Below are 20,964 nucleotides of genomic sequence, written 5' to 3'. Positions count from 1 at the left end.
GGTCGGGTCGGGTCGAACCGAGGGCTGGATTATCCGAAAAGGGGGACTGACAGACAACTGAAACGACGCCGTATCGGCTCAAATTTGTGTCCTTCTCTTCTCGACCCTTCAACCAACGGCCCAGTCAAAACCGAACCAGAGTATGGTTCAATCTAGTTTTCTCAGCTGAACCGGATTTAATAAACTCATACAGAATCTCTGTAATCATATGGGGTTATATCAGATTCAAAGAAAAAATAAGTTTATGGCGTAGTTAATTCGATTCTCAAATAATTATAGAATTTCAGTTACAAACAAAAATAAAACATAATCGTATACACCAATTAATTGAACAATTATACTTGGATTAAAAAATATCATACACACCTCATCGTCATTGTTTTTCTTATTTTTTCTTTTATAACTTAGAAGTGATTTTAAAGGCTTCCTAGGCCCAAACACTAATCTTTTGGGGTCGGGAGAAACCATGTTAAATTTTGAACCCCTGTGAGCAATGCTACTCGAACTCCTGTGGCCAAATTTTTTCCCTCTTTCATATATAAAACCAAAACGAATTTCAAATATTTATAGCTTGGTTGGATTTTAACGGTATAAAAAATTAGTTTTGTCCAACAAAAAAATGACTTTCATTTATTCATTCAAAAACTTTAAATTTATTCCCTTTTACAAATTGATAAATAGATAAAAATATGGCTATTAGTCTCCCCTTCTCCACTTAATTGATATTTTGAAAATTAAATTCATTTTAATCTTATTGCTATTATTAGTCTTCTTTTCCTTCTTTTTTTTTATTACCATTGTCTATATAGTATTTTCTTACATATTGTACATAGCCTATTTTCAAAAAGTATATATTCATTTAATCATTTCATTCTAGAAAAAAAAACAATAGAAATATTCCTTTCACTCCTACTTTTTCAGTTTTCTTATAGTCTTCTTTATTTCATTTATTTCTTTTCAATTTTGTGATATTGTATCCATACTTAACATGTCACATAACATAACAATATATATGAAAATGTTTTAAAAAATGAGTATATTTGAAAAAGGATATCTCAAAAAGGCAAATCTAACAAATTCTCATATATTTCTGTCACATGTGACTGTGTTATAAATATGACTAGGTAATATTCTTTGCTGTTGCACGAAGTAAAATTTTTGTTTGAGATACTACGTTTGTAAATTTATGTACTTAGTATAATATTTATAATACAAATTTATATTAGTTTGAATTCATCAAGTTTATGAAAGTATAAAATAGTAATCGTTGCACCCTAAATTTTAAATTGACATGATAGCGGATTTGGATAGAATATGAACCGAAGTAGTGATCGTTAGATTTTTATCAAAATCTTGAACTATCAAATCAGATAAAAATCACAAAAAACTAAAATTTCATGAATGTTAAATAAAATTGTTAACCCGGTCAAACTCGTCCATTAAGCCATCCGCAACGGGTTTAAATATTTTGAGCCGCAAAATATCTTTGCATCCGTCCTGCTTGAATTCGTGAGATCCGCGTGGGTTACACATGTATTTCAATTAAATAATTTTTCTAATATATAAAATATATTTAAAGCTTAAACTTAATTAGTATTAATAAAGTTATGTGATAAAGTTTTTAAGAATAACACATTTGTTTTTTTTTGTCAAAAATATAATGGCATATAATTGTAAATAATAAATCTAAATGAGGCTAAATAGCTAATGTGTCTCGAGCTTTCTAACGGTGATATATCAGTTTTTCCAAGAGAGTACTTCTCTATTAATATATAGGGAATATTTTCACAATTAGCATTCATATCGTTCAATTTTGAATTTACAATGAAGTTAAAAAAATTTAATGAATTAAATATCATATGATAATATGTATTTAGTATAGTATATTTGTAAAATCGTATATTTGGAGTAATTATTGATGTTGTTGAATCGACTTTCATAAGGTGTCGTCCATGTATGTACATGTAAACATAATACATGGGAACGTCGGGAAGGTTCAAAAGGAGAACTCTCACAATTGATTTGAGATATGGACATATGGAGGTAAAGGTGATGAGAAGGCTATGACACAATCTTCTTAGTAATCTTAATTTATTTTTTCTTTTTCTTGAGTCGTGGTGTTATATCCCTTTCATAATAAAACAGAAGTACGCAATATTGTTTTGTAAACTATACTCCCTTCGTTTCATAATATAAGATGTTTTAGAGGTTTTTCTTTGTTTCATCTTATGTTTTTAACTTTTTAAGTAACTTTTAGACTATCTTTATATTTTCTTATTATTTATTTCATGCAGTCTTGTTTATGATTGGTTGAACTTTTTTAAAGTGGTTATTTATTAATTTGCGTGCTTTCACTCAAAAAATCTTATATTTTGAAACGGAGGGGGTATAATTTTAATAAGTTGGTTACAAATAGGTTATATATTAATTGGTTACAAGTTAAATAGTGGGTGCAACTTTAATTTATTTTCGAAAATTATAAAGAGAATATTCTAAAGAATCATTTGATATCATCTAACTTACCATATTAATTTCTTTTATTAAATTATTCATTCATATTAAAATCTTTTTATATCTAACTTAACATATTAATTTGTTAATTATCATTATACTTCACCTCTCATTTTTATATATGAGTCTATTTTGTGAAACAAATAAATTATCATATTATTTATTATAATTAAAAAATAGTTTATTTCCGGATATACCATAAGTTGAATTTTTAAAAACAAGTATAAATTGTTCAATATATAAAATATTCAAGATTTAGTAATATTATTCTTTTAAAATAATATCTATTGAATTAAAAATATATCTGAGTAACGGGTCAAAATTTGAATATTTAAATTCAATTTCATATTTTTTTTTTGTTGAATTTTATAGTTTTATATAATATAATAAACTTTAAATAATTTAGTTTGAAATATTTTTAAAATATTGAAACTTGATATAAAAGTTAGAAACTATAATCACTCTAAATTGGTTTGTTATAGCAATGTCAATATTATGTCACTATAATATGAAAGAATTTCAAAAAATCAAGTATATTAAAACAAAAAGTATAACAATATATTAAATTACTCATAATATAATAACTTGCTTTTAAAAAACCAAATTTACAAAATTATGAATTATAATGACATTCAAGTCATGATGTAGAATATACATTGTTGAAATAACTTCACATACATAAACAAATACAACATATTAATTTTTTATTTTCAAATATAAAATATACAAAATTTTGTATAAAATAAAATTTTTATAGCACGGATACTTATCTAGAATCATTAACAATATAAAACTTACAAAATATATGTCTTTTTTTAAGCCATCATATTTAGCATGTGATTTTATTGCATAATGTTTTATTAAAAAAAACTTTTTAAAACCATCACATAAAATATAAAATAAATTACAATATAAATAAAATAAATATCAATCCGTGCTCTAGCACATGTCTTAATCTAGTGTGATAATATCTAAATAGAAGGCACATTCAGAGTTAGTGTGCTAATTCTCTAGGTGCTTCGAAGATGTCAACTTTACTAGATTTTAATCCGTAGCGTACTATGGAAATATTTTTTAACTAACTTTTTAAAATTTTAAGTTATATATATTTAGTGTTTAAATTAATATAATTATATTTTGAATGTTAATTTTAAGACTTGACCGTAGTATACCGCGAAATAGTTTTTTTTTTACATAATCATAATTTAATATTATATATAATGTTTTAATATTAATAAAACAAACAAATGAAATGATGAATTATCTGTATTGTAACGACAAATTAGTGATATATTAAATTTATATTTACCAGTTGACCAAAATCTATCTCGCCATTTGACCCCGTCTATAATAATTTATTATCGATCTAGAATTGAGTATCTTTTAAAATTGTCGACGTGTAAATCATCATAGGTTTGCATTCTAGGATTTACCTCGTGTTGTACTATAAAACAATTTTTTTTCTTTAAGCCTATGAAGTATGTGGAATAATGATTAGGAAAACATAAAAATACAATAAATGTTGACACAAGAAATAAAAAAACAATAAATGAGGATGTTATATCAAAGTATAATGTAAATCAATAACTTTAATCACGAATTTGACAATCCATAAAACATACATATTAAAAATAATAGACCAAATGATTGTAACTTGGATGGTAAAAATTTCCAAATTGTGCAACTTTCCAATATCTTGGGAATGATTCACCTACAATTTAAAAATGCAGCATGTTTTTAATACAATACTAGGTTTTAACCCGCAGTACACCGCGGGACTATATTTTTAAAAGTAAAATAAAAATGTAATTTTTAATAGATTAACTATATATATGACTAATATTTTGTAAATTTTAAATATATATCCCCTTATATCTATATATTATATAGGTTTACCCGTTTAAAAATTGGGAATTTAGGTTTACCGGTTTAAATTGTTAAATTCAGAATATACCATTTGGTATACCGTAGTACTGTTTGTTTATTTTACATAATCGTAATTTAATAAACTTAATTAGATATACCTAATATTCAAACGTCGATGGTGTTAACAAAATAATGAACTGATGATTTACTAACAGTTAATAAAATATTTTTTAATTTATATAATTATATTAATACTCATACCCATCCCGATAGATATCCAAATACCATTTTTCTTCTTTGCTTAAGTACAACATGCACGTTTTTCAAAATCCAAATAACGAAAAATGCAAAAAAATATAGTACCAAAAATCTTGCTAATCAAGTATACATTATCTTCAAAATATCTTAATTTTAGAATTCTTTACATATGATTCAGAAATAAGTTATGAAATATGATAATTCTTTTTATTTTTCCTTTTTTTTGCAGATAAAATGGACAAATATGTATTGAGGTAAAGATTAATTTGGGATTTGCAAATACATTTTTATTGTTAACATTAAATATTGTAATGAATTAAGGAGATATTTTAGGAAATATTTAGGAATTTTACAAAACAATTATTTAATGAGATATTGTAATTAGTCGAACATTGATTAAGGAGATATTTTGGAATTTTTTTTCTGCACAAAATCTTGGTTTTAAATTTCATCTTTTAAATTAAAATTAAAAATATTTATTGCCAATGACATGCTTGTAAATAAGTGTGAACTTCAGGATTTATTTCATAAATGTCTCTAAAAATGAAATTATAATTTTCAATTACTTCTCAATTTAGTAATCTATCTTACCATTTTAAAATTTCATACCCGATGTATATATAGATTTAAAACTTGTAGTTAAAAAGGAAAATAGAAATAAATTTTGTTCAGATACTTTAGGAAAACATGTATTTCCTTACCCGATTTTTGCTTAAATTTTCCTTTATTTTTTTAAATGTCTTAATTACAATGGCATGTGATGTAAATATATCCTAACTACAAGCTTTCTTTGCAAAAACTACTGCAAAAATGTTAATATAGATTATTTGATAGATTTAACGAGAGTTTAAGTTAAGCACCAATCAAACAATTTGTATGAAATGCAATTAAATTATTTGGATCAATTACTCAAACATATATATATTAAACTGATTTTCGTATACATAAATCATAGCAGAACAATCCACTACCAAAACAGAAAAAAAACTAAGTGTGAACCAGACATACATGATACATAAAGTATGTTATTATATAAAATTACTAGATATTCACCAGTGGTACACCGCGGGGCTATTTTTTTGTTTAGAAATACTAAATAAAATTTCTTTATTATATTAACAATATATGTATATAATATATTTTGTATTTTTTAATCTACTATAGTTTTACATCAATACATGTAGTGGTTTATTATATACAAGTTAGGATATCTTTATTATTCATTAAATTTAATTTAGTCAATGGTGGAGTGTTTTTTTTTTGGAGTGTTTGATTTATATCAATTGTTTCTTATTAGTATGGATTAAAAATCTATATATTAATATATTAGCTACCGAAAAACACTTCGGTGAAGAAGTAATTTTTTTTTAACAATTTGTGTCAGTTCGAGCCCCAAATTTTTAAAAAAATTAAAGTTATTATCAACAGTTTAATCACTTGGCTTTCTAACACATGAAAAATAAGTTATTATCAATAGTTTTTTAGAGGACGGATTAATTAAATAGAAAATATTTAATGCTAATGGGTGTTGGTCGATACTTTTGGAAATTTGAATAGGAGAAAATCTTCTTAAGTTAGATTCCAAATTTGATATTATTTAAAATAAAAAATAATTGTAAAATTAATGTTAATGGCATGATTGTAAATAAGTTATAACTCTAGGATTTATTTTATAAATGTCTCCAAAAATGTATATATAGATACAAGTTCACTACTCTAACAACAAAGAACTTAGCAGTCATTTAATCATAAATCTTGGTAAGACCTGTATGAAGAAACATTAGGAAATAAAAGTTTAGCCAAAGAAAACCTTAACGACAGGGACAATTCATTAAGCGGTCATGCATTAAGCTATATAGATAGTATCTTGTTGGTCGGCAGAGGTGAGGTTTCAGTATGAGAGGATCCAAAAACGCTGCTACAACTGTCAGAGATTAACCCACGAAAAAGATTTTTGCCCTTTACTGGTCAAAGAAAGGGACGATGCAGCTATGGCAAGGAGAAGAGGCCAAATTGTGGAAAAAAAGTCAAGCCTTTGGTTATAAAAGAATCGGATCCACTCTTTTGGAGTTTTAAGAGAGGATCAAGTAGGGGTTGATGCAGAAACTGGTCGACCAAAAATAGCTGCAGATGTGCTCGAGGGTATGAGACAATATTTGCTGGTGTCGAATGAATCAGAGAGGATGCTGAGAATTGATAAAGTCAAAAGTTCAGTTAAGGAGGTGGAGAAGGATCCGTTTCTGCAGAAATCAGTTCTACGGTTGGAACCTATTCCTGAGATGCATATGGATTTAAACAAAGATAAAGGCAGAGTTTTCAACTATGAAGGGGTGGACCTTAATCTATTGCAGCTGTTACAGACGAGCAGAGATCCCATTATGAGGAAGGTTCAGGGGAATAGAGACCAGGCCTCTCTATGGAGGTCAAAGGGGGTGAATCCACTTGCAATGGAGGGCTCTACTACCTTCCTTGCTCTTTCTCAACCTTTCCAGGTTAATCCGACGGGATTTTCGACTGGTCTCTTTGAGACTGGCTCTGGATCTTCCGGGATTAAGCCAAAACAAACAAACGCAAGGAAAAGACCATCCAAGAGCACAAGAAAAGCTAAACCATTGGGACTTTGAGGGCTGAAAGTTCTCAGATAAGGAAGCCCGACTATACTGTTGGAGAAAAGGAGAAACATAAAGCAGAGGAAGAGGGTCCAAGCGCTGCAAAACAAACCAAGCTGAATCCCTTAGAGGTAATCCCGCATGAGGGATTGCCCAAAGCGCAATGAGCATTCTCAGCTGGAATTGTCAAGGCTTGGGACGATCAAGACTTGACAATTCATCGTCTTGAGGAATTGTGTAAAATACATTTCCCCGAGATGTTGTTCGTGATGGAGACGATGAATGGAAGAGATTTTTTAGTTGACTTATAGGTGTCGTTAGGCTATTATAGGGTTTACACTATGGAACCTATCGGAAAAAGTGGAGGTTTGGCTTTGTTCATAAAAAGCGGGGTGAAGGTGGAGTTGAAATAGGCAGATAAGAATCTAATGGACCTGCAGGTTCAGTTTGGAACGAGATCTTTTTTTGTGTCTTGTATATATGGTGATCCGGTTTTTAAGAAAAGGAAGGAAAACTGGGAAAGGGTAAGTAGAATAGGAGTGGGGCGTAAAGAGAACTGGTGTATCATCGGGGATTTCAACGACATTTTGCATAATGGTGAAAAGTTGGGTGGACCTAGAAGGTGTGACTCGCTTTTCAAACCTTTTGGTGAGATGTTTGATGTTTGCGACATGTTGGAACTTTCAAGTAAGGGGAATGGTTTGACGTGGGCTGGTAAAAGGTATGATCTGTGGATACAAAGTCGTTTGGACAGGGCCTTTGGAAACAAAGAATGGTTTAACCGGTTCCCAGACTCAAACCAGGCTTTCTTAGAGATGAGAGGCTCGGATCATAGACCGGTTCTGGTGCAGATTTCGGGATCAAATGAAGGTTTTCGTGGGCTGTTTAGATTGGATAGAAGATTGCTAGCGAAGCCAATGGTGGCTGATGTAATAGCTCAAGCCTGGGGGGAGAGGGTAGATGGAAATGTTTTGAAGATTTCAGGGAAAATCCGGTCATGCAGGAGAGCGCTCAGTACCTGGAGAAGAAAAAATCCCCTAGATGCTAAAGAGGATATTCATCGGATTGAAAATGATCTGGAGAGAGAGCAATCTTCTTCTTATCCAAGGAGAGATTTGATTTTCAATCTTAAAAGGGAGCTTGCTGAAGCTTACAGGGAGGAAGAACAGTTCTGGAGACAAAGAAGCAGATTCAAGTGGTTAAAAAGCGGAAATAGAAATCCAAATTTTTTCCATGCGTCAGTAAAGGAGAACTGATCAAGATTGAGAATTGATTTTTTAATCGATGAGAATGGAGTGGAACAGAAGTCAGAGGTAGCAAAGGGTGAGGTTGCGACTGACTACTTTCAAAAGTTATTTACTGCATCAAATCCGGATATCTTTGCAAGCTGGTTCTTGGGTATGTCTACGAGGGTATCAGATAGAATGAATGAGCAGTTGATTCGAAGGGTAACAAAAGAGGAAATAAAAGAAGCTTTGTTTTCTATCAATCCAGCAAAGGCGCCTGGTCCTAATGGGATGTCTGCCATGTTTTTCCAACAATATTGGGAGATTGTTGGAGATCAAGTAGTAGAAGAAGTGAAGGGTTTTCTTGAAAGTGGATCTATCCTGGAGGATTGGAATTATACGCATCTATGCTTGCTACCAAAGATACCTCATCCGTCCCAAATGAAGGATTTAAGACCAATAAGTCTATGCTCAGTGCTGTATAAGGTGGTATCTAAAATCATGGTTAAAAGACTACAACTGATGCTTCCAGGGATTGTGTCAGAGACCCAGACCGCCTTTGTTCCTGAAAGACTCATATCTGACAACATACTGGTGGCACATGAGTTGGTTCACAGCCTGCACACCATTCCAAAGGTGTCCACGAATTATATGGCTGTTAAGACGGATATGTCAAAAGCCTATGACAGAGTAGAATGGGGCTACCTACGATCTCTTTTGTTGGTGTTGGGTTTTCACACAACATGGGTGGACTGGGCGATGTTTTGTGTGTCCACAATTACTTTTTCAGTTTTGATTAATGACCAACCTTACGGTCTGATAAAAGCGCAAAGAGGACTGAGACAAGGGGACCCTTTGTCTCCGTTTCTGTTTGTGCTGTGTACTGAAGGCCTCTCTCATCTTTTGAACTTAGCTCAAGCAGAAGGAAAAATTGAAGGCATTCAACTTCATGAACAAGGACCGGTTATTCATCATCTCCTCTTTGCGGATGATAGCCTCTTTATGTGCAGAGCTAATGAGGATCAAGCAGAGGCGCTCTTAGATATCCTTACAATCTATGGGAAAGCTACTGGACAAGTTATCAACCAAGCAAAGTCTTCAATCTCCTTTGGAGTAAAGGTGTCTGAATCTGTCAAGTGGGAGGTTAAAAACAAGTTGGGGATAAGAAATGAAGGAGGTGCGGGGAAGTATTTAGGTCTTCCTGAGTGTTTTAGCGGATCAAAAGTGGAGATGTTGAGCTATATCAAGGAAAGATTAAATGCTAAAGTCTCGGGGTGGCATGCAAAAACACTGTCCATGGGAGGTAAAGATGTGTTGATCAAATCAGTAGCAATGGCAATGCCAGTTTTCGCCATGTCCTGTTTTAAATTGCCTCAGTCTACATGTGCTAATCTTTCAAGTGCGATAGCTAATTATTGGTGGAGTTCTAGTGAAGGACATAGGAAAATTCACTGGATAAGTTGGGAGAAGCTTTGTTTGCCGAAAGAGTTAGGTGGAATGGGTTTTCGCGATATAGGTTTGTTTAATCAAGCTCTCTTAGCAAAGCAAGCATGGAGGTTGATTCAATATCCGGATAGTCTTTTTGCAAAGGTTTTAAAGTCGAGATACTATCCCAACTCTTCTTTCCTGGAGGCGGTATTGGGTCAAAGACCTTCCTATCGCTGGAGAAGCATTATCTTTGGGAGGGACCTTCTTAAAAAAGGTCTACAAATCAGAGTAGGCAATGGTGAATCCTTAAAAGTGTGGATGGATCCATGGGTGGAAGACGAGATTATGAGACCACCTTGGATAAAGAACTCTCTGATTGACATAAACCTTAGAGTGAGGGATCTCATTGATTTTCAGCAAAAAGACTGGGATGATCAGAAGCTGGAGTTTCATTTTCTTCCAATGGATATTCAGAGGATTAAAAAACATCGACCGGTGGTGAATAAGGAGGAGTTTTTGGTATGGAGATATAACAAAAGTGGCGATTTTACAGTAAAATCAGTCTATTGGTTAGCAGGACAAATCAACAAGAAAACGGTCTATCAAGAAGCGGATATTCAGCCATAAATTAATCTGCTCAAAGCACAGGTTTGGAAGCTTCAAATTGACCCTAAACTCAAAGTTTTTCTCTGGAAAGTTTTGAGTGGAGCTTTGCCTGTTATATCCAAACTTAACCGAAGGGGTTTGAGACTCGATGAGCGATGTCATATGTGTGGTCAAGAGGGTGAATCAATCAACAATGTTCTGTTTGAGTGTGTTGGAGCTAGACAGGTGTGGGCATTTTCAGACTATCCTTCGCTTGAGCATGGGTTTGATAAAGGATCAGTGTACTCGAATATGCAACATCTTCTAGTAAACAGAGGCAATAAACATTGGCCGGTCTCCTTAAGAAAGAGTTTCTCGTGGATTATGTGGAGAATTTGGAAAAATAGGAATATCTCTTTCTTTGAAGGAAAACGTTTTTCACCTGTTGAATCAGTGCAAAAAATCAGGGAGGATGTGGAAGAATGGTTTGTAGCTCAAAGATTGGATTCAAATGGGGAAGAGAGGACTTTGGATAGGTCTGATGAAGAAATCAATGTAGCAGACTCGAGAAACCCGGTTCAGAGTACTTTGAGGACAAAGGAGATTTGGGAGGCTCCTCCAACGTGTTGGCTCAAATGTAATGTGGGGAGTTCATGGTCTAGAAGAAACCAACTCGCAGGTGGATCATGGGTTTTGAGAGATGATAAAGGTACGGTGGTTTTGCATAGTCGTAGGGCCTTTACAGGAGTGCCAAGTAAAGATCAGGCAAGTTTTCTAGCTACATGATGGGCGATGGAAAGCATGATCAGTCACAAATGTGGGAAGGTGGTTTTTGCGTTTGAGGATGCTTTGTGGGTAAGATGTGTATTGAGACCAAAAGCATGGCCGTCTTTCTCGTATGAATCAGGGGAACTGTTAAGAATTTTGGGGGTTTTTTGGACAATGGAGGCTGGTAGCAGAGAAACCTAAAGCTAATAGAGGAGCCCATCTCATTGCGCACAGTATAACAAGTGAGTGCCAGATTCAATCTTATGTGGCTTCCGGTTACCCGTTTTGGCTTCAAGCTGTTTTCGAAGATGAGACGGTTGCATCCTCTCTATAGCTTTCTCTCGTTTCTAGCAGCCCAAATGGTTTTTAGTTTTAACCATTTTTTGTATAAACCAGGTTTATCTAACAGGGTGTAGGGGTTTGTAGAAGTAGGCTAATTGTGGGCGACCTGTTTTTTGGGGATTTCAAAGTAGGGGTCAAAAGCTTTGTAAAAAGAATATCAGTTTCATTTTATCAGTAATATAATCAGTTGACCAAAAAAAAGATAGTATCTTGTTGTCATCATGAAACAAAGGAAGAAAATGGAAAAGGCGCCCGCACTTTATTTAGCTCATTTGAACCACTATGATCTTCTGAATCAGTAAGGTGTGTGTATACAGGGAAAACAACTAAAATAAACCCCAACTATTTGTCAAACGCTTTTTTATACCTAAACTTCAACACCCTGCAAATAACAACCTAAACTATATTAAAATTTAAATTTGATACCTAAACTATATAAAATGTGGTCAATTTCAACCTCTGTTCGAACAGTGTTAAATCAGAGTTTAATGATGTTGAGTCAAACAGTCCGTAACATCAACGTAGTACTGAGACTTACCAAATCTATATCATTTTGGTCATTTTTGGGTATTTTATAGCAAGAAATGATCAAAAATAAAGTTTCACAACACACCCGAAAACGGATTTCAATACTCCATTTTTTTCAAACGCTTTATTTCTTGCTACAACACACTTAAAAATGACCAAAAAAACTTAGTTTTGGTCATTCTTACTGCTATGTGGATGCCAAAGATCGTCTGACTCAACATTATTAAACTCTAATTTAGCACTGTTCGAATAGAGGTTGAAATTGACAACATTTTCTATTATTTAGGTAGAAAATTTAAATTTTAATACAGTTCAGGTTGTTATTTGCAGAGTGTTGAAGTTTAGATAAAAAAAGCGTTTGTCAAATAGTTGAGATTGATTTTAACTATTTTCCCGTGTTGTATACACATCGTAAAACAATTATAGAATTTTCAAATCTGTCGGATACAAAATATTTTATAAAAGCTTATTTAGCAAAGCAAGGGAGATTGTTGAAATTTATACATAAGACAAAACAAGGTTCGAGACTACTACGGGAGGGACAATAAACCGCCTCAAATGGTGAACATATAAAACTTGTCAACTTTGATCCCCAAAATATTCTGAACTAAACATGGCACACATATTCATTAATTAATCACTCTAAACTCTTACACATATATATATATATATATATATATGCTGATGTAGTAATCCTTCCAAAACTAAAATTTTTGTCTTTTACGCATAATTTTGAAAAAAAAAAAAGCTAGTCTATGAAGAGACACTAATTAATCGTTGTGTTATCCGAGCGGCACAACCGCCGCTAAAGCGTTATAACGTTTGTACGCTATCAAATTTGCTTAAGATTTGTTGTTGTTTTCTAATTATTTATTTATGTTGAAAATAGTATCGCTTCATAGACTAGCTTCTCAAGAAGTGTGACAAGACGAGACTGATAATAAACAGCCGTAAATATTTATCAATCGGAGAGTGACTGACTCTGGTCAGAGAAACGCAGCTTATTATGGTCCTATGTTGGTGACTGGTCCAAACTCTATCAATGACACACACAATTTGTTTGACTCTAGTAAACTAATTTACTGGCTAAATGCAGACATCGTTTCAGCTTACTAAAAAGTTACAATCATTTAAATTTCAAACTAAAGTGTTTCTTACATGCTGACGAAGAAAAAAAATAACAAAGTTTTGTTTACGCTTTTTATATCAAAGAAGAAAGAACAAAAGGTTAAAGAACACAATGCAACTTTGCAGAGATATTTGAAACTTGATGCTATGTATTGTCTTTATAAGTATCATTTCGTTATCACTCTGATATTATTTTGTTAATTAGTACATAAATAAGGTTTTAAATAATTAATTATTATTATAAATTTACAGCCTCATGAAACAAAAGAACATTGGGAATGAGAAATAACACAAAATAACTTTCTAAATTTTTTTAACATCAAAATAACTTTCTAACTAGAAATATAATTTTTGTATCATTACATACCTTATATGTTCTTTATTAATCTAAATTTAACTATATATATTATTGGTTTATAGTCACTAATTTTTTTTTGTTTGGGCTATGTAGGAATCAATAATATTTAATTAGGAACACACAGTGCACACACTCACATATACAGAAAGACAATGATTTAAGGGGTTTTGGTTCACTGTGTAGACAAAAATCAAAACTAAAAGGCAGCTTTTTTTTTTTTTTTTTTAATAAATTTTTTCGCGCTTTTCTACTTGTTTGTATGTGAGCCAGCATTTATGCTTCCTTCTTCTCTAGATTTTTATTATTACACTGTCTTGTTTCTATCTCTGTAAACGTGCTTTTTCTTGTTTAAAGCTGAGAACTTCCCAAGTCAGACAAAACATATAGCGTCCGATATCAATGCTTCAAGTAAAGTTAGTAAGCCCTCACATATACTAATTAAATAAACGTTCTGTTTCACTTGTGTTTTCTTCCTCCTTTATCTCTCTCGTTTCATGGCGGTGAAATATATGAGTGCTTAGCTTAGCTTAGCTTGGTGAGATGTATATCTTAATATTATATATAAACTGTTGTACTTGTGATGCGGTTGTACACATGAGTTTGATGATAATATAATATATCTTTATCAATCTCTTTCCCATGCTATACTCTTCTGCCAAAATCTAGTCTAAAGGATACTTCTTTTGGCAGTTTCTGTTTCAAAAAAACTCATTAATCTCATTCTCTTACTGTAGGTGTGATTTTGAAGATTGGTAAAAGGGGTTTAGATCCAAATAAAGGAAGTGGCTTTATTTCCTTTTGTCTGTCTGTTTCTTGAGAAACATTTTGGCAGTGATTTGACTATTGAGTGATTAGATTGAGAGGATAAGCATCTCTTTGGATCCTTAAGAGATTTTGAGCAGAAAGTTTTGATTTTTTATTCGAAAGGGTACAAGGGTTTTAGATTGGGTTTTGCCCCAGAAGCTGGTGGGTAATCTCAAAAAAGTCAGGGTCTTGTATTTTGTGTTTTGATGTTTATGTGATTCAGTTGGTGAGAGGTCTTGTCTTGTCTTATGTGAGTTGTATCCATCTGCAAAATCAAGCAGTGTGTGTTTGGCTGATTTTGTCTCGATTTCCAACTTGCCATAATAATGCAATCATATCTACTGGATCTATCTCTCCTGGAAACTACATTATCTCTGAGGATAATTTAGAGATCAAAACCTTCTTTTGGGAGGAGAGGAGTCTTGAGATTTGTTATTGCATTAGTCTCTATTACAATGATGCAAGGTAAACAGGAGAAGAGGTTAGGTTCTAATGGGACTGAGAATGTTCTTGTTGCTGTTAAAGCATCTAGAGAGATCTCAAAGACAGCTTTGGTTTGGGCTTTGACTCATATTGTTAAACCTGGAGACTGCATTACTCTCATTGTTGTCGTCACTTCTCATCATGCTGGTAATTTTTTCATCTTTTTGGGACTAAATCATGAGATTAGTTTGGTCTGTTTTTATTCAATATCTTGTTTGTTTGTTTCTTCTATGATGAAATTGTTAGGCAGAAAGCTATGGACTTTCCCGAGGTTTGCTGGAGATTGTGCTACTGGTCATCGGAAATTGCATTCTGATGCAATTCCTGAGATAAAAAGTGATCTCACTGATACTTGTTCCCAAATGATTCTCCAGCTTCATGATGTCTATGATCCAAACAAGGTTTATTCATTAGGCCCCTCATCAATCTCTGAAACATCAAAATATATTCTCATGCTTGTTTCTTTGATAGGTTAATGTCAGGATCAAGATTGTTTCTGGATCACCATGTGGAGCTGTTGCAGCTGAGGCCAAGACTTCGCAAGCAAATTGGGTAGTTCTGGATAAGTAAGTATATAATCTAATTCCATTCTTCATTTCTTTACTTTTTACTCTCTCTCGCTCTCTGTGACGTTGAATGATTTCTTTTACAGGCATCTTAAGCATGAAGCGAAACGGTGTTTAGATGAGCTACAATGTAACATTGTGGCGATGAAGCGTTGTCAGGCAAAAGTTCTGCGCTTGAACTTGGTCGGGTCACCAACAAAGGAACCGGAATTAGCATCTGAGAAGCACAAAAACAGGTTGTTAGATTCTGTTAAAGGGGTAGCTACAACAACTCCAATGAGCAGTCCTGAGGTTGAGACATCATTCACAGGAACAGAAGCTGGAACTTCATCAGTTTCTAGCTCTGACCTCGGAACATCATCGCCTTTTTTCGCGGTGGAAGTGAAAAAGGATGAAACTTTGGTCATCAAAGAGAATGAATCCGATTCTGATTCAGAGAGTGAAAATGTATCACTACCTTCCACTAGTTTGAGATTCCAGCCATGGATATCTGAATATCTTGGCACTCGTCGCCTCTCACTAGAGGAATCTGAGGAGAGTCTGTGGAAAACTGATGATAAGACTGCTCAAGTATCTACTAAAAAGGCTTTGCTTGAGAAAATTTCTAAGCTTGGTGATGGAGAAGAAGAAGAAGCTATGTCAAGTAAAAAAAGTGACTTGGAGGAGTTTAGTGGAAACTTAAGAGAAACAATTTCGCTACCACGAAATGCTCCTCCTGTTCCGCCACCTCTCTGTTCTATCTGTCAGCACAAAACGCCTGTATTCGGAAAACCGCCGAGGTTCTTCTCATACAAAGAGCTAGAGCTTGCAACAAATGGGTTTTCACGAGCTAACTTCTTGGCAGAAGGTGGATTTGGATCTGTACATAGAGGTGTATTACCTGAAGGCCAGATAGTAGCAGTGAAGCAACACAAACTGGCTAGTACACAGGGAGATGTAGAGTTTTGCTCTGAAGTAGAAGTTTTGAGCTGTGCTCAGCATCGAAACGTAGTAATGTTAATAGGTTTCTGCATCGAAGAAGGCAGAAGACTCTTGGTCTATGAATACATATGCAATGGATCATTAGACTCTCATCTATACGGTAAATCTTATGTAGAGTTTGGAAGTAAGTGAAGTTAGAAACTTTATATTAGAGTTTAACTAACTTCCATGAAATGTCCATTCAGGTCGCCATAAAGACGCTTTGGGATGGCCTGCAAGGCAGAAAATTGCGGTTGGAGCAGCTCGAGGTCTTCGATATCTACATGAAGAGTGTAGAGTGGGTTGCATTGTTCACAGAGACATGAGGCCTAACAATATACTAATCACTCATGACTATGAACCACTGGTAACTATATTATATATCTTCACCAACATGTGTTACGTTTTTCTCTAATATATACATTCGTTTGATTCTGTTTTCGTTTTTCTGTCAGGTTGGAGATTTTGGTTTAGCCCGGTGGCAACCTGATGGAGAGCTCGGTGTAGATACGCGCGTGATAGGAACTTTCGGGTAAGAAAAATAATAACTAAAATATCATTCTCTGTAAGTAACTCAAGAATATAATAGTTTCTCAATTACAACCCCTTAATGTGTTTTGGTTTGTGTTAGCTATTTGGCTCCAGAATATACTCAAAGTGGACAAATAACAGAGAAAGCTGATGTTTACTCGTTTGGGGTTGTATTAATTGAGCTAATCACGGGTCGTAAAGCAATGGATATTTACAGACCAAAGGGACAACAATGTTTAACTGAATGGGTAAATCTTAAAAATTCATATTTCAAGGTAACTGAAGTCTAAAAGTTTCTTCTTTTATGCTCATTTTGTTCTTGTGTGCAGGCAAGGTCTCTATTAGAAGAGTATGCGGTTGAGGAATTGGTTGATCCGAGGCTCGAGAAGAGATATTCAGAAACAGAAGTCATCTGTATGATTCATACAGCTTCATTGTGTATACGCAGAGACCCACATTTGCGTCCTCGTATGTCTCAGGTAAAAGAAACTCACCCCTTCTTGAAACATGTTCTCATTCTCAACTCAACAAAACTCTCTCAGTGTTTCTGATCGATCTCTTTAATGTTGTCGAAGGTGTTGCGTCTATTGGAAGGAGATATTGTAATGAATGAAATCACAGGGAGGTTTAGTGGAAGATTATCAATTGAGGTCAGAGGTCAGAGATCATAAAGTAAGCAAATGCAGAGTTTGAGAACAAACCTTCAAGGGAAGAAGAGACTTAATCTTTGTCTGTAAATTTGTTTTTTTTAGTTCCTTAATGAAGTTTATCACTTTTTTTGTATAGTGCGTAGAATCTATCAATACAAGGATTATGAATAATCAATCAAAGTCCTCTTAATTGGCAATTATGGAGTGATTAAGCAAGCTGTTAACAAATTGAACAGAGTAAAAGAACATTCTCAAGTTTTTCTCAAGACATACAAAAAAAAAGCAACAAATTAAAAAAAAAAAAAAAAGGTTATTATTGTTTATGAGGAAGGGTATGACATGAGCCCAGAAGATTCAGTGACCGCCGCAGCTTCCTCATCAAGAAACAAATTATCACTTCTCCTAACCGCCGCGTGAATCAGTAGCAACACGGCGGCGGTTAACAACGAACCGAGGATATTCCAAGTAGCGTGAGTCAGCAAAAGCATCACGACCGTCAGAACCGATAAACCGATCATAACCGTACGATCGTCGATCTGGTAACCGAAAACCACAAGAGGCTCGTCGCGGAGGAAGTAGAGAAAGATCCAGAAGAAGACCAAGATCGATAAGACGATTAACGAGGTCGGGTGGTAGAGAAGGCTGAGGAAGAGGATGAAGAGGACTCCGATGGCGTAGTTAGCTCTGAAGTAGCCGAGGTTCGTCTTGATCCTCGAGATCGCGTCGAAGAAACCGTGTGGGACGGTCATGGATTCGAAATCGAACATCGATTTCCATGGGCGGCGCGTTGCGAGACCGGATTTTATACGGTGTTTAGCGCGTGAGATGTATTCGAGATCTATCGCCGGTGATGGGTGTGACGACGTCGGAATCGCGCCGTAGTTGGTCATTCTCGTTTCTTTCTCACGGGATTGAGATTTGTGAGAGAGAGAGAGAGGGGAAGAAGGGAGAGAGAGAGTACCAAAGCAAAAAAAAAAAAAAAAAATTGTTATTAGAAGAGGGGATTAGGGGAATGGTGTTGATGTAAAATGTCACATTTAGATAAAAGTTTGTATATGCATATAACCAATAAATAAATAAATGTTTGTATACTGTCATAATTCTATACAGGGAAACGTCCTATTTAGCCACGAGAACTATTACATCGTACTAAATACAGCCTAAACTTGTATGATCTCATCCGAGATGTCTTTCCACAAATGTTTATTATCTTATATCTCTCTGAATCAGAACTTCTGTTCTTAAATCTGTCTGAATTCATAATTCTCATCAATTTCTCCATAATTATGGGTTTAGATGGTTTATTATTGGTTTACTATTTATCTAACCAACTAAATAAAATTATAAACCGATTTCAACCCAATTTTTTTTTCCAACCAGAACCCATTATATTAAGCTATGATCAAGCAACTCTCCTCTAGGGAAAGCCTTACAAACATCATATAACTTACATAGGTAACACTAAAACAAACTTCACGGGAATTTAGAACCCGGACCAAAATATAACAAAATAAATGGCTAAAACAATGCCAAAGATAAAGGATTGCAACAATCTAAAGGATGAGGAATGATAACACAAAAGCATACCATTCCGTCTTAAAGATACTATGACTAGCCAAGGCCACATACTTTTTAATGTAGCTTCTCCAAATCCTATACAAGGAGTTAGAGTGACTACTACTCCCTGATTGCCCCAGAGGTATGAGAACCTCCAAAACCCGGTACAGGCAAAGGCAAAAAGGACGGGCAGAACATCCCGTGAAAGCGAGGCAACACACTTCTTCTTCTGCTGGGAAGGACCATCTGTAACTAAGAGCCAAAGACGCCAACACGAGAAGGGAAGTATCCAGCCGTTCGTCGATCCTAGAAGCATGAAAAACCAGAGAGGGAAGTTGTCCAACCCTTTTGGATCTCGTGGACTTCCGATTGTAGATGAACAACATAACTGATTGCACCAACTTATCTCGGTTATAGGTAACCGGAGTGTCATAACCAATGACAGAGAAGTCTCGATTTGCATATCTAATCCACCGTGTGCATAAGCGAGAAGGATATGGCAAAACCGGAATGTTCATAGTGGTAACAAACAGGGGGATAACACACTGAAGCTGTAAACTGAGAGAAGAGAGGAAACCTAGAGATGAGCATATTTCTAGTCGACAGTGAGGACACTTTGTCGTCCCTTGTTGCATCTGCGAGGAATTGATCATTTGGCGATGATGGGCGGATCACCTTCCCCCTCCCCAACATCATTTTTCCCTTGTCGATCCTCCAGAGTCGTCTCTGATTGGTNCTTCTTCTTCTGCTGGGAAGGACCGTCTGTAACTAAGAGCCAAAGACGCCCCCACGAGAAGGGAAGTATCCAGCCGTTCGTCGATCCTAGAAGCATGAAAAACCAGAGAGGGAAGTTGTCCAACCCTTTTGGATCTCGTGGACTTCCGATTGTAGATGAACAACATAACTGATTGCACCAACTTATCTCGGTTATAGGTAACCGGAGTGTCATAACCAATGACAGAGAAGTCTCGATTTGCATATCTAATCCACCGTGTGCATAAGCGAGAAGGATATGGCAAAACCGGAATGTTCATAGTGGTAACAAACAGGGGGATAACACACTGAAGCTGTAAACTGAGAGAAGAGAGGAAACCTAGAGATGAGCATATTTCTAGTCGACGGTGAGGACACTTTGTCGTCCCTTGTTGCATCTGCGAGGAATTGATCATTTGGCGATGATGGGCGGATCACCTTCCCCCTCCCCAACATCATTTTTCCCTTGTCGATCCTCCAGAGTCGTCTCTGATTGGTGCCAGTGGTTTCCCTCACTGCCTGACGGAGTGGATCCAGGACGTGGTTTCCTCAATTTCACAGAAATCGGATTTGTGCTTTGACACTTAGGGGAGTTTGAAAATCGTAGATTTAATAATTTTCTTGAAGCTGCTCCTTGGTTTTCCAGAAGCCCACCATATTGGGCCTTATCTTTAATTTTTTGGTCTTTCTTTTTGTTTTTGTTCTCCTTCTTTTTGCTTGGGCCCTTTGATCGGCCTGTTCCAGCAGAAGGGAGAGGAGGTCGACTGCTATTCCCCTCGTCGAACTTTGTGGGATCCAACAAAGGTATCGTCACCAGATCACCCTTCTCCTCCCCGTTAGTTTGAACTTCACCTCCTAACAGATCCTCCTCTTCTATTTCGATATTTGTAGGATCCCAATCGGATGCCACTGCCTCTCTAAAGGCATCTGCATCTTCCTCTGTCCATTCCAAATCTACTTTATCTAAATCATCATAGTTCTTGTCCCACTCCATGGCATCCCTATCCACCTCCTGAAGAAACTCGTCAGTTTCTGTGGGGACTGGTTCAACTA

The 20,964-nt window shown here is 34.9% G+C and overlaps 3 protein-coding genes across 4 annotated transcripts in view; 1 reads left to right on the top strand and 2 right to left on the bottom strand.

Moving 5' to 3' along the window:
• On the top strand, positions 13,931 to 17,909 carry LOC104724062 (inactive protein kinase SELMODRAFT_444075-like). Of its 2 annotated transcripts, none has more exons than XM_010442510.2 (10): positions 13,931 to 14,020; positions 14,342 to 15,041; positions 15,141 to 15,295; positions 15,366 to 15,460; positions 15,547 to 16,541; positions 16,627 to 16,787; positions 16,876 to 16,952; positions 17,052 to 17,199; positions 17,281 to 17,430; positions 17,527 to 17,909. In XM_010442510.2, exons 2-10 carry the CDS (start codon positions 14,867 to 14,869, stop codon positions 17,620 to 17,622), a joined length of 2,052 nt encoding a protein of 683 aa, XP_010440812.1. In that variant the 5' UTR covers positions 13,931 to 14,020; positions 14,342 to 14,866; the 3' UTR covers positions 17,623 to 17,909. The 2 variants fall into 2 exon arrangements, with proteins under 2 accessions (XP_010440812.1, XP_010440811.1); XM_010442509.2 differs by lacking the exon at positions 13,931 to 14,020 and adding an exon at positions 14,034 to 14,142.
• Positions 17,810 to 18,651, bottom strand: LOC104724064 (PRA1 family protein F2). The gene has a single exon (XM_010442511.2). It carries the CDS (start codon positions 18,489 to 18,491, stop codon positions 17,922 to 17,924), a length of 570 nt encoding a protein of 189 aa, XP_010440813.1. The 5' UTR covers positions 18,492 to 18,651; the 3' UTR covers positions 17,810 to 17,921.
• LOC104728226 overlaps positions 20,324 to 20,964 on the bottom strand; it is a 1,976-nt gene continuing 1,335 nt past the window's right edge. Inside the window, exon 2 of the mRNA XM_019231920.1 lies at positions 20,324 to 20,923. Coding sequence (XP_019087465.1) covers positions 20,324 to 20,923 — 600 coding nt within the window. The remainder of the gene's footprint in view (positions 20,924 to 20,964) is intronic.

This window comes from Camelina sativa, chromosome 11, assembly GCF_000633955.1.
Source record: "Camelina sativa cultivar DH55 chromosome 11, Cs, whole genome shotgun sequence".
Lineage (NCBI taxonomy): Eukaryota > Viridiplantae > Streptophyta > Magnoliopsida > Brassicales > Brassicaceae > Camelina > Camelina sativa.
The sequence above is the reverse complement of the archived record's forward strand: the minus strand, read 5'-3'. Positions and strand labels throughout refer to the sequence as shown.

Excerpts from the sequence above, each read along its gene's own strand:
- LOC104724062 (XM_010442510.2), top strand. The coding sequence starts at position 14,867 with ATGATGCAAGGTAAACAGGAGAAGAGGTTAGGTTCTAATGGGACTGAG. Across the intron at positions 16,953-17,051 it reads CGCGTGATAGGAACTTTCGG|CTATTTGGCTCCAGAATATA; the intron begins GTAAGAAAAATA and ends GGTTTGTGTTAG. Across the intron at positions 17,200-17,280 it reads AACAATGTTTAACTGAATGG|GCAAGGTCTCTATTAGAAGA; the intron begins GTAAATCTTAAA and ends TCTTGTGTGCAG.
- LOC104724064 (XM_010442511.2), bottom strand. The coding sequence starts at position 18,491 with ATGACCAACTACGGCGCGATTCCGACGTCGTCACACCCATCACCGGCG.